The sequence below is a fragment of the Apis dorsata genome, unplaced genomic scaffold, assembly GCF_000469605.1.
Source record: "Apis dorsata unplaced genomic scaffold, Apis dorsata 1.3 scaffold_740, whole genome shotgun sequence".
Classification (NCBI taxonomy): domain Eukaryota; kingdom Metazoa; phylum Arthropoda; class Insecta; order Hymenoptera; family Apidae; genus Apis; species Apis dorsata.
Window position 1 is genome coordinate 140501 of NW_006263901.1, and position 13709 is coordinate 154209.

The 13709-nt window shown below is 18.6% G+C and overlaps 1 protein-coding gene across 1 annotated transcript in view; it reads right to left on the reverse strand.

Moving 5' to 3' along the window:
- The window catches only part of LOC102672316 (lachesin-like), a 64833-nt gene that overhangs the window by 50039 nt on the left and 1085 nt on the right, over positions 1–13709 (reverse strand). Inside the window, exon 2 of the mRNA XM_031513790.1 lies at positions 1406–1591. Coding sequence (XP_031369650.1) covers positions 1406–1492 — 87 coding nt within the window. The 5' untranslated portion in view covers positions 1493–1591. The remainder of the gene's footprint in view (positions 1–1405; positions 1592–13709) is intronic.

Below are 13709 nucleotides of genomic sequence, written 5' to 3' on the forward strand. Positions count from 1 at the left end.
AAAGCCTAGTAGGAAAATATATTAAATTATAAAAATTAATAAAAAATTATAATTTAATTAATTTTTTACCATTAAAATTGATAAAAAGAATTAAAATTAATTTCTTAAAAATTTTATAAAAGTTATTTCTTTTAAAAAAAAATAAAAATATTTTAAAAGAATATAATATTTTCTTTAAATTTTTATCAATAATTTCTCTCTTTTGTAATATTTAAAATCATTTATATATCTTTTTATTAGTTTCTTCATAATTCTGTTATTTTACATAACAATGAATAAGAAATATATATGTATAGATTTATTTAATCATAGCAAAGGATATCCTGTAAAAGATCGTAGAGAGAGGTACCTAATTGGAATTGATGCGCTCCGAAACCGATATGCATCCTAGAACTTTATCGATCTAAATAGTGTCGGTGGTACCGTTTCCAATTAGTTATTTCGCCAAGTTTCTTGGCTTACCACGATTCGTCCTACCAGCTAAACTGCGCGCAGAAAGCTCTGATTCCAACCGCTTAGTTACTGAAAACGTTCGAAACAGCAAGTAACTAATTCCTCTGATAGCCATTTGCGCCTAAACAAATAGCCTAGTTTCTTTTGAATCATCAAGTGTCATTCATATGTAAAAGTAATTAAAATCTAAAAATATTAGATATACGAATATTAGACTCATTTGAAGTAAAATAAAAAATAACAATTTGAAATAACGGATTATTATTACGAAGTATATTACTAATTATTTTATTTAAATGAATTAAGTTTTATTTGTCCAATATTATAAATTGTTGAACTTTAAATTTGAGAACTTTTACAATGTAATTACATTGTTAAAAAGACATTTAGAACAAATTTATAATTTAATTAATATAGCAAACGAAAAAAATCTCATCACAAAAATAGATATAATAGAATTCAAAAATATTTGAGAAATTATTTGATATTATTCAAATAAAGAATAAAATAAAAGAATTATTTGAAAACGAAATAATAAAATGATTTAAAAAAATCATTTATTTGTAATGAATAAATAACAAATAAAACATGATTAAATAATATATGGTTGTTTCAAATAATATTTAAATGAACAAAATGATATATTATTTTAATCATCATTTTTAAGAGATATTTTTTTATTTCAATAATATTTAAAATTAAAATTTTAATTAAAGAATATTAATTTTTCATAACGTTTAATAAATTATTTATAATTATTTAATAAATTTAAATTTTTTTTAATATTTCAAATACAATAAAACAATAAAACTAATTAATTATAAACTATTATTCATTATTTTTGCCATTAATTATCATAAATCTTTGAAATTAGAAAAACCAAAAAATCTATTGTAATATTTAATAATTTAAAATTTAAAATAATTTTGAAATAATAATAGTATGAACTTACTTGACTTTTCATTGGATCCGTATTAATCTGGCACATATAGAGTCCTTCGTCTTCTTGTTGTATATTCTTTATATGAAGATTCCACATGGTATGATCACTATGAGATACCGAGACTCTGTTGTTGTGAGTTATTACGTGATCGTGGATTGCCTGAATTGCCTTACTATCCACTTTTAGCCAGCCAACCTACAAAAATATATTATATATTATTTATTATTAGAAATCCTACATAAACGATAGAATATTGAGATAAATATTCTATCGTTATTATATTGTATGATGTATATTTTATCTATATGTTATATATTTTATCATATGATGAATATTTTAATATATTTAAAACGTTCAATAAAACTAAATTATTATTTCATTTCATAAAAAAATTAAATAAGATAAAAATTTTAATTTTAATTTTTTATTTTTCTACAAATAATATTTTGTAATGCTAACAAATTTTAAAATTTTAAAGAGATTTTTAAAAATTCTGATGATATGTCTTTTCATTCATAAATAAGATCAAAATTCAAATTTTAATTTGTAATTAAATTTTTTAATTTTTAATTTGTTTCTTAAAAATATTATTTTATAATTTTATCAAATTTTAAAACTTTAAAAAGATTTATGAAAATTCCAACAAATTAAATAGAAAAAATATAGATATTTTAATAAAAAATGAGCTATAGTTTTTCAACAGATCTTTTAAATTATAATTATAAAATCTGAAATTGCTATGAAATTGAAATATTATTTATTTTCATGTTATATTTCATGTTATATATTTTCCTATATCCTTCTCATCTCTATAATTTTTATTTTAATTATGGAATATAAAAATCAATTAAATATTTTAATTATTAATAATAAATATTTAATCTTACAATTATTTAAACATATACATATTATAATATAGCAAAATAAAAAATATGCTTATAAAATATATTATAATAACAAAATAAAATTTTGTTTAAGTTCCATATTCTATCAATTTCCTATAAAAATATACTTTTATATAATATTTAGAAATCATGTTTCTTCTCAATATAAATTAATATTAATTTTAACTGAAAGTATCTATATATACATATATAGTATAGTATGAATCATTTAAGATTTTTAACTAAAAATTAAAATTTCGAAAATGATTTTAATATGATATTCTCATTTAAAAAGTATTTTAGTTTCTTAAAAAATATACTTTATTCTTTAATTTTAAGGAGAAAAATTCAAGAGAGTTTAAGCTAAGTAATAATTAAGATATCAAATTAAAGATATCAGATCATGTAAATTTATTGATTAATAAAATATAATAATAAAATAATAATAAAATAATAAAATATAATAATAATAAAATAAATATTTACATTAATTTATATTATTTTATTATTATTGTAATCTTAAGTTATATTAGAAAGCGATGTAATAAATAAAAAAATATAAATATATGGAATGTTTGAATATTTGTTAAAAATATTCAAAATTAAATGAAACATTTCGAAAAATCTTAAGTTTTAATCATATCAAATCTAATGATTTTCCTAAAAATTTTTTATATACAAAATCATACGAAAAATCAATTATGTAAAAAAAAAAAAAAAAAATTGTAAAATTTCATTTAATGAGAAAGAAAACGCAATTAAATTTTGTAACTTTAACAGATCATAGAATCAAACAATACAAAATTATTCCTTGTCACTTTTTTTTCTATTTCTTCTATTATTAATTCCACTAATTTATATATTAATTCCATTAACTATTTAAAGTCATAAAAAGTCCCAGTTATCAAATGTATTTCTGTATAGCTATCCAACTGAAAGGATCGCCCATAAAACAGCGTTTAAATAGCAATGAAATCACGATGTGTCCATGGTGTCAAGTTTTTGAAGCGGCTAATTTAATTTAGCGAGCAATTTACTACAGCCACGCAGATTGAACCTGTTAGTCAAGAGTAAGTCCTCCGGTCAGATCGAAAGGGTTAATGAGACGGCAGCACACAGAGCAAACGAGAACGATCAGAGGGCAGGGGTGTGTTCATGGATTTCGACGGTCGAGAACACCGCAATTTCCCTATAGACAGGCCGAATACGGAATACAAACAAGCCGGATACCTCCACGACCACGGCCGGAGAGACACGTATAGGCGGCGCATACGCGTCTTCTATCTCCTTAGCCAAACTTCGGAACGATATTTGCATTTTCCTTACAATATTCCAAATCTCGCGAAGTCACAGAGGCGTACTACAGAGGATCTCGAGAAACGCTTGTATTAATAGAAAAGGGGTTACCGGGTGTGCTCGAGGGATGTCGTAATGGTGTTCGAAATTGTTTTTGGAAAGTGGCTCTCGTTCCCGAAAGATGTAATTGAAATTTATTCTTGCCGTATGTACAATCAAATGCAAACGGCTAGCAACGAGATTGTACCACTTCAGCATTATAAAATTCCTTATCAAACGTAGTTTCGAAAATAATCTTAGGAGCACAAGATACATATCAGATAATGCATATTATTGATAAAATTAATTGATTCTTATTCTTATTATGAGAGCAATAAATCGTTCAATAATTGATTTAATTGATTGATGAAACAAATTTATTCGAATAATCAATTAAGAAGAATTAATTTTATGAATAAAAACAATTAAAAAAATTTTAAATTTTTTTAAAGTAATTTTCAAATATTAATAAATACTTTTCAAATATGGATGTTTATTAAATAGAAAGACATTTAATAAGAAAATATATTAATATAAAAATTAAATTAATTTATATCAATCTAGGATACTAGAAATAGTATATAATTATAATTATAGTATATATATAAGTATATATATAAACAATGTATATTATAATTATACATTAATTATACATACATACATGATTCATTTTATAAATTATTTGAATAATGAAATATTATATAATCGATGTTTTACTATATTTATAAATATTAATAATCATTCATTTATTATTGATTGAAAATATTAATTAATCATTATTTATAAATTATTAATTTTTTATTAAAATTGAATATTTTTATTAATAAATAAATAATATAGCAATTTGATGTTTTTTAGAAAAATAATTCAAAAACTTTAAATAATGATCAAGATATTGAAAATATGAAAAAAGTAAGTTTGAGAATACTTTGTTATTGATGAAATTAACGATTAATTGATACTATATCTATATATTTCATAAAATTAATTTGCTAGAAAAGTCATAAATATTTATAATTTTAGAATAGTATATTCATACTTATTTAAATAGAATTTTAATAAGTAATTTTAATAAGTATTGAAGAAAAAAAAAAAAAGAAATATAAATTATATTAAGGAGATTAAAAATTATATAAAAATCTATAATTGCGAAAAGTAGCTATTAACCATAAAAAACACAATAAAAATAACAGATTATAATTATTGATATATAAAAATACAGGTAAGAGATTCAAATTAATATAAAATAAGAAATAAATATAATTCATAATACTTTTAATATAAACATTTATCTTTCAAATCAAAAAAAAAAATAATCATAATATTTTACACTATAATTTTCTTCACGTAGCACTTTTTAAATTAATTTTGCGAAAGTACTCGAAATTTTTCGAATGGTCACGAAAAATATTGATGTATGCTAGTTTATAAATTGTAGTACAAAGAAATTTTCCTAGTCAATATATTTCGTATTATATGTTTTTCGCAATTAAATTTATAGTTATTCGTTAATATAATATTATTTGTATAAAACTATCATTATAATAAGAAAGAAAATGAGTATTTTTAAAGTAATTATATGTATGAAAATTTATATTGATTGTAATGTGATAGAAGATAATTCTTAAAAATAATATATGTTATATAAGAATTGAAATGAATTTTTGTATTAAAAAATTATATTCTTTATATATATATATATTATTTTACTTATATTTATTAATAGATTTTATATTTAAAAAGTCTTAGGTTATTTTTCTAAAATATAAATAACCAGTTAAGGATTTTAAAATTAAGCTCAATAATATTACTATATTGTTTCTTATTCATTGATGAAATATGTATGTATTAAATAAAGAACTTTTAATTAAATAGAATTATAATATTCCTTCAGTTTTTATCTTGAATCTTTTACATTTTTTTATTAGTTTTATCAATTTATTTTATATAAAATTTTATTATAATTTTTATATAAAAAAGTTAGTTTATATTATCTACATACATGTTGAAAATATATAAATTAACATTTTAATTTATGTATAAATACTTTTATTTATTTAAAATATATGTTTTATATATATATGTTAATTTTAATATATATATATATATATATATGTAAACGAATATGTTGAAAGGAAAATTTATTATAATATATATTATGGTAAATATAGTTTTCTTTATTAATCAAATGTTTCATATTATATTAAATATTTCATATAATAAAAATAAAATAATATAACTTTTCAATTAGTAATGCAAATTTATCTTCAAATCAAAGTTTACTTTATTATAATTAATTATTATATTCTATTGTATTAATCTTAATAGTATAATGAACTATAAATCTGAAAATTTAGAATTTATATAAATAATATATTAAATAAAGAAGTCATTTATTTTCTGAATATATTAAATAAAATAAATTAAACAAGTAAGAAAATGCATTAAAGATAATAATTATAATTTATATTGAATATTAAAATAAAACTTCAAATAAAAGAATAAAATTTTATTTTTATTTGTTCCTTAGATATTAACAATTAATAAAGATTAAAATCAAAATCTATAACTTTTTAAAAAAAAAACAATCTAAATAGATCCTTTCATAATAAATTTAAATTTTTGTAAATTTAATTCTAAAATATAGCGTTTTAATTATTTACTCAAATATCAATTTATATATTGTATTTTATACGTAAATATGAAAAAAAAATATTTCTGAAATTTTACAAATTAAAATTGAAATATCAATGAATATATCAATTATCATAATGATATTATATATTTCTTTTCATTCATACATATAATATCTATAATTTGATATATAATATATAACATATATATAATATATGATATATAAGATTGATTTAACATATCATTTTATCATATATAAGTAGATGAAAACTAATATGTATTTTCCTTATTCTTATCATATTAATTGTTTGTATGTTTTAATTCATTATTGAAGGAATAATTAGTTATAAATAATTGTATATAATTATTTAAAATTAATATGATTTTGTGATTTGAAAATCATAATTGTAAATATTCCATTTTTCTTTTTAACAACTTTTTAATAAATTTTTTCCATTTTAAATAATCTAAAGAATATAAATAAAAAAAATTAAAATTTTTATGCATTATTTGAAGAAAAAAATTAAGATGAAAAATGCTTTCTAATATTAAATATTTAAATATAAATGTAGAACTCCAACAATCCTAATAGAATTTTCAAAATATGATACAATTAGTTTAATTATCTGGTCTAATATTCATCGGACAGAGAGAAATATTGAATTATGAAATAATCTGGAAGAAATTGTGAATGTACGTTTCATTCGCATCATTGGACGTGGCTCGGCATTAAGTTTCAAATGAAAAATTAGCAGCAGTTGCTCGTTACCACTTTACTCTCGCATAATGTCATTAGACGCTCGTAACCAAATTATTTATCTCTTTATAGCCGTGCCAAAGCGTTCTTAACGAGAGGGAGCAGGCTTGTTGCTACACGACTCTTCGATCTGTGTTCACTACCTGAACACGCTCTTTTGAATTTTTAACATTCTTTTATTATCCACTTTTTCGTTCGTTTTTCGTTTAGCTCTCGTTAAAATTGAAATACGCTTTACATGACTCGTTGTGATAAACCGCAAAATTTTCTGTATGTAGCAAAAATTATAGGATGGAATTTGTTCCTATTTCGACTTAGTAAACATGAATTTATCCACTTTCGTTTCATTTTTACTTAAAAACCGTGATTTTAAACAATGATAGCATAGAAAATATCATATTAAAATTACTATTAGGAAAAGTGGGCAATAATCATTTTAGCTTTGCTATGTTCCTTAGATTATTTCCGATCCAATTGTCTTTTTCTTTTTTTTTCCTTTTTTTTTATTTCTAACAAATTTTTTTAAATTTGAACAAAAAAAAGTAGAATAGAATTGTTGACATTTGATATTTCTCTTTTCTCAATTTTATATAGGATAAACAAAATAATTTGTAAAGTAATTAAAGAAAATAAACAATAAGCAAATAGTAAATTAAAAAAGTGTAAATTAAAAAAGTTTATGAAATTAGTTAAATAAAATTGTTAATAGTAAAATTACACATGTTAGATTTCAGTTCTTGCAATATATATATTTAAGAAGTATTGTTAATTTATAATTTTTTATTTTATAATTTTTTTCAATGTGTCAGGAATTACTGTCAAATACGAATATATTGGAGATTTTAATGGAACAATAGACAGATATAAAATTGAAATTTTCGAATATTTGTCTTTTTATTATAATTATTATATATTATTATTATATTTTTCAAAAAAGAATTAAAAAATAATTTCTTATCTTCCAAATATCTATCCAAATATTTTGTTGATTTATGTACGTAATGTGTCCATAATGTATTTATGTTCACATTTTTAAAAATTGAATTATAAATGTTTATTTTTATCATAAATATTAAAAGCATTGGTACCAGTTGCATTTGAGTAAAATAATATTATAATACAGTCTTTGTTAATTTTATGATTAGAAGCTTTAATTTTTTTAATGACAAACTAAGATTTCTTTCCAAAAGAAGTTTATTTCATCAGCGTTGTATATATTTTGCAAATAATACTTCTCGTCAATTAAAGTTTATTAAAGTTTATTGAATATCAAAACTTTTACAGCATCATTATTTGCTGAAAACTTTTTATCTGAAATATTTAATACTTAGATACCGTGACATATATAACTTAAATTTTGTTAGCCAACTACTTGCTTTAAAATCTGAATTTTCCTTTAATTACTGATTAAATTCGAAAGCTTTTTCATAACATAAGCCCAAATATTGGCATTTGTATTTTTCTGATTTGTATTATAAAAACCATGATATAACAAAATCCAGAATATTTATTTTTTTGTAATATTTATTAAAATTTTATTTTTAAAAATACTTAAATAATTTTTCGTATTTCCAATCATTTTTATTTATTAATTCTATATTTCTTAATATTATACTTTTTAGTTGCATTTTTATTTTTTAATTTCTAGAATATTTCTTATTTCGTCAATACTTATAATTAATACTATAATTAATAATAATTTCCTCTTTGATGATACACAATGTAGAATATCAATATTATATTGCAATATAATATTATATTAAATATATAAATAAAAATATATTATAATATTATATTATTATAATTATTAATTAATATAATTAATTAATATTATAATTAATATAATTAATATTATATAATATAAAATAATATGAAATTGAANCATATTAAAACTTAATTTATTTGTTTGTTGTAATATAGTAATAAGTATAATAAGGGATATAGACAAGAAAATATAATGATTGGATAAAAATTTAAATATTCAAATAATTTGTCTTCGAATATTAAAAATTCCATTGTAATAATATTGCAATTAATATTGTATATAATATATGTATATAGCTCATTATATTTTTTATTTTCATTTGTTTTTTTGTTTTTCTAAATAATTTAAACATTATATAACTTTTTATTAATACTTCTACTATCTTTTTTTACTAATATAATAATATTCAAATATAGCAAAATTTTGAATATATAAAATATTTAGATTTTTAGTTTTGAAAGAAATATCCCCAGATAAAATTGTATTTAAAACATAAAAAAATACTAAAATTTTGAAAATGAATTTTACTTCTTTATTTAAAATAATTTTTCCATTGTACACTGAAAAAAAATTACTTCATATACAATCTATATTTCACATATAAATAAAGTTTCAGTAAAATCAGAATCTTCGGGTGTAAATGGAATTTAATAGGAATTTCAAAAATAGTATTTAAACTTCTATTGGCTAGTGTATGTAACCAAAAAGAGAGCATGTCAATTATTTTATGATCGTAATTAGTATGTGTTTTCGAAAAACTATCTATTACAAAAATGATATATTCTGCTTAATCGACAAAATTTAATATAATATCTGAAAATATTCATTTTTGATTTAATAAAACAGAATTATCAGTGGCCTAAAATATCTTTTTTATGAAATTTTGATTTTTTTTTAAATTTAATTAAATAATTTTTAATTATGCAGTAATTGATACATATTTTTCTCGCAAAAAACTATTAAATTATTTATGTTGAAAAGTCATTAATTTAAAAGATATTTTAATTTGATTTCTGACTCAAATTATTGTTATTATATATTGTTTTTAATTATTTAATTATTATTGTATAAAAAATTATTATTCTTTGTTTTTTATACAATAATTATTTTTATAAAATTCAAATTAATAATTTTTAATAATTTTTGCAACATAAGTAGTTTATTATCTAATTTTTGTAAAAAATAATGAGTTATGTGACTAGCGTACTAAAAATTATATATTATCATATATAATTTCATTCTAAAAGACAATAAAATTGTCTTCATATGATTTTTATGCATTAATCTACAAAAAAAAAATAATATTAAAATAAACATTTCATAAAGTCATTACTTTTAATTTTCAATTATTATTTTCATCAACTTTTAAAATACATTTTAATATTAATAAAAAAACAAGCAAGAGTTCTAGATAAAGTTATCAAATTATTTTATTTAATTATCATCCTATATATTAAATAATTATAATTTTTATTATATTATTATATTTTTATTTCTTATCATTGTATTTAAAATTATCAAAGTTAAATATTCTATTGAATTTATTACACATCAATTTAAAATTTGGTAAACGATTTTGCCTAATCTTAACCTAATCTAATCTAACTAAATATATTATTTTTTTTAATATTAGATTTTATAGTAGCTTATCATTTATTATTATTTGGATGCTGAAAATTCGATTTAAAAAAAATTAGAATATAAACTCAGATGCTGTTTCTTATTTATTATATATAATAATAAGATTGTTTAAAAAATACCATTAAATTTTTAGTCGATTCAAAGTAATTAAAAAATAAAAAGTTATAATAAAAAAACAAAAAAAAAATAATTATTTTATATGATAATAATGATGAGCTATCAATTTTATATATAATATTTTTAATTATTTTTGTTAATTCTTCTGCAATCCTTTTTTTCATTATTTTATTCTTCTTATATTTTGTTATGTTCTCTAAAATTCGAAATTTATAATTTGATTCCAATTAACTTGATATATTTGATTTATTAGATTTATATCCTGCTTTTCTTTAAATTTTGTGCTTTTTTTGAAATTAATTAATAAAATGAACTAAATAAATGAACTCTAGAACTAATAGAATTCTGAATTTAAAACTTTGTTATAAATTAATAAATAAAATTAATAAAATAAAATAATATTAATTAATATTCTACAGTCGTATTTTACAGCAAAACAAAATGATATTCAGAAATTATATTTAGCTAAATATAAAGAAATAATTTTATCATATGCAATTTTATCGTAATGAGTTTTCTTCTTATTTTTCTAAATTAATTCATATCGTTACACTTTTAAAAGAATTTTAATTAATTATTTTAATTAATTATTTTACTTATGATATATTAATATATTTGGATAGTTTATCAATTTTAAACATTTTAAATAAACAAAAAAGAATAATTAAAATATAAAAATATTATATTTATTAACTTAATATTATAATTATAATTATATTTATAATTATAATTATAAATATANAATTATAATTATATTTATATTTATAAATCGGATTATATTTATTAAATAATAAAAAATCAAATTTTGGAAGGTAAAATAGATAATAATAAACAAAAATAGATCTGTTTTATCATTTCTATCTTATTCATATATTAAAAAATTAAATTGCTTATAATTTAATAAATAAGCTTTAGCCGATATTTTTATATATTAACTTTTACATTTGTTCAATCGATTCTCAAAATATTATTTATGAATATATGAATATTAATATTTTATGTTAATATATTCATGAAACATTTTTGGAGAATTGATTCTACAGATCAAAACAAATATGAAAGTTGATATACAAAAATTAAACTTTATTTATTCAATTATAAGCAATTGAAGTTTGTATTAGATAAAATGAGACGGAAAGAAAAGAGATTGTTGTATCTCTATTACATAGTCGCATTTTATCTTTATTGTACTTTATTCTTGTTTTATTTCATCTAATGCGAACTTAAATTGATTATAACTTAAGAAATAAATCTCAATTAACATTGTTATAGATTAACTTTTATGTTCGTTTTAACTTCTAGAATCGATTCTTATTTTAAATTTTGTTTTTTAATAAAAAAAAAGTTAAATGTTATTTTTTAAATATATATTTTATAAAATTTTTATAATAAAAAAATAAAATATATATTTTATAAAATATATATTTTATTTTAAATCAATTTTATGACATTATTGGTGCACACGTCAATTATTTACAAAAATGATGCAATGTATAGACAGAATGTTTGTATATTCAATTGGATTAACTTGAGTAAATAAGTTTGTCTTATTCGAAACAATCGGCTATCGGTTATAAAAGAAAAATATATCTCTAATAGTTATGGCCATAATACTATTAGGAATTCCGAAGAAAAATGTTAATAATCTAATAACGTTGCAACACGGATAAAGATATAATTAAATTTATATCGTTCAGCGCTGACTTCATTAAAGAAGGAAGTTGGGATTTTTTAAATTGTTATTCCTTGTAATACTTCCTCTTCTATAGGGAAAGTACGATGACGCGTAATGAAATTGTCTTCATGGTTGCGGATATGAAATCCAATACGACAGGGGAAATGGTTCTATTTTTGTGTTCAAACATAAGGATGTGGCAGTAGGAAGGATATCGAATCAAGAAGAGTGCTTGTGGAATTTATTGGTATACAGGTTGTTTGAGAAATTGGTTTTGTCGACAAAGATATTTTATTTGGACAAAAGAGAGTGATGTAAAATTCGCTACGACAGATTTTTAAAAAAGTCATTGAATATTATTTGTTGTAAATATGATATCATATTAAAAATAAATAATATAATTTGAGTTTTACATAAAGATATACGATTATACAGATAGAGCATAATGCACAAAGCAATTTTTGAAATTCTCAAAGTTTTATTTTTTCATATTTTTAATAATTTTTATAAGATATTTTTTAAAGTATGTATATGTGTGAGAAAGAAAGGAAGATATATATAAATATTTTAATATTTTAAAATACAAAATTCTCTTTTAAAATAATATTGAAATATTGAAATTTTAGAAATTAATTTCTTAATTACTTCAATATAATATTTTGTTAAAAATATTTATATACATATAATCTATTATGTTCTACATATAATATTTAATATATTCGTTATATATTTTGTTCGAAAAATTTTGTTAATTTAATTCATGTATGTTGAATATTTTTGTGATTAACTGTACATTATAGAAAATAATATCTCGATAATAAATAATATCACATATATATTTTAATATTGTAGAAAATAGAAAATCAAAAGTTATAAGATTAAAAACGTGACTTTAATTTTTCAGATCTCATATACAAAAAAATATTTTCTGCAAAATTAATTTTAAGTTCCACAGAGATTTTGAAATTTTTATTTTTTAGTTAGGCAATATATTTGTAATAATAATAATAATAAACTTAATAATGTGATTTCTTTGCAAATTTTGTAAAATTAAAATAAGATATTTAGCTTATTAAATATATAGACTATTTTTTAAGATAAATACAATTAGTTGCTAATAATAAAAATTCATATTTTTATTTAAGAAATTAAATATCTCTAATTTTTATCGATTCTTTAGCTTGAATAACATTTTTATCTTCAATTCAAAATGTGTATAACTAACAACTTAAAATATTTTTTTTATTGTAAACTGTAAACATAAAATGTTTTTTCATGTTGTTATGTTTTGTTTGATAATTTAAAGATATATTAATTTGTAATTAATATGATTATTTTGCCAATGAGATAGAATTTATTTTCAATTGAATAATAATAATTCAAAAATATAAAAACAATTAAAAAATAAAAAAAGTTATACGTTATTCTTATTAATTTATATAAAAAATGTTATATATTATAATTATAATTATATTATAATTTATATATATATATAAATTAAAAGT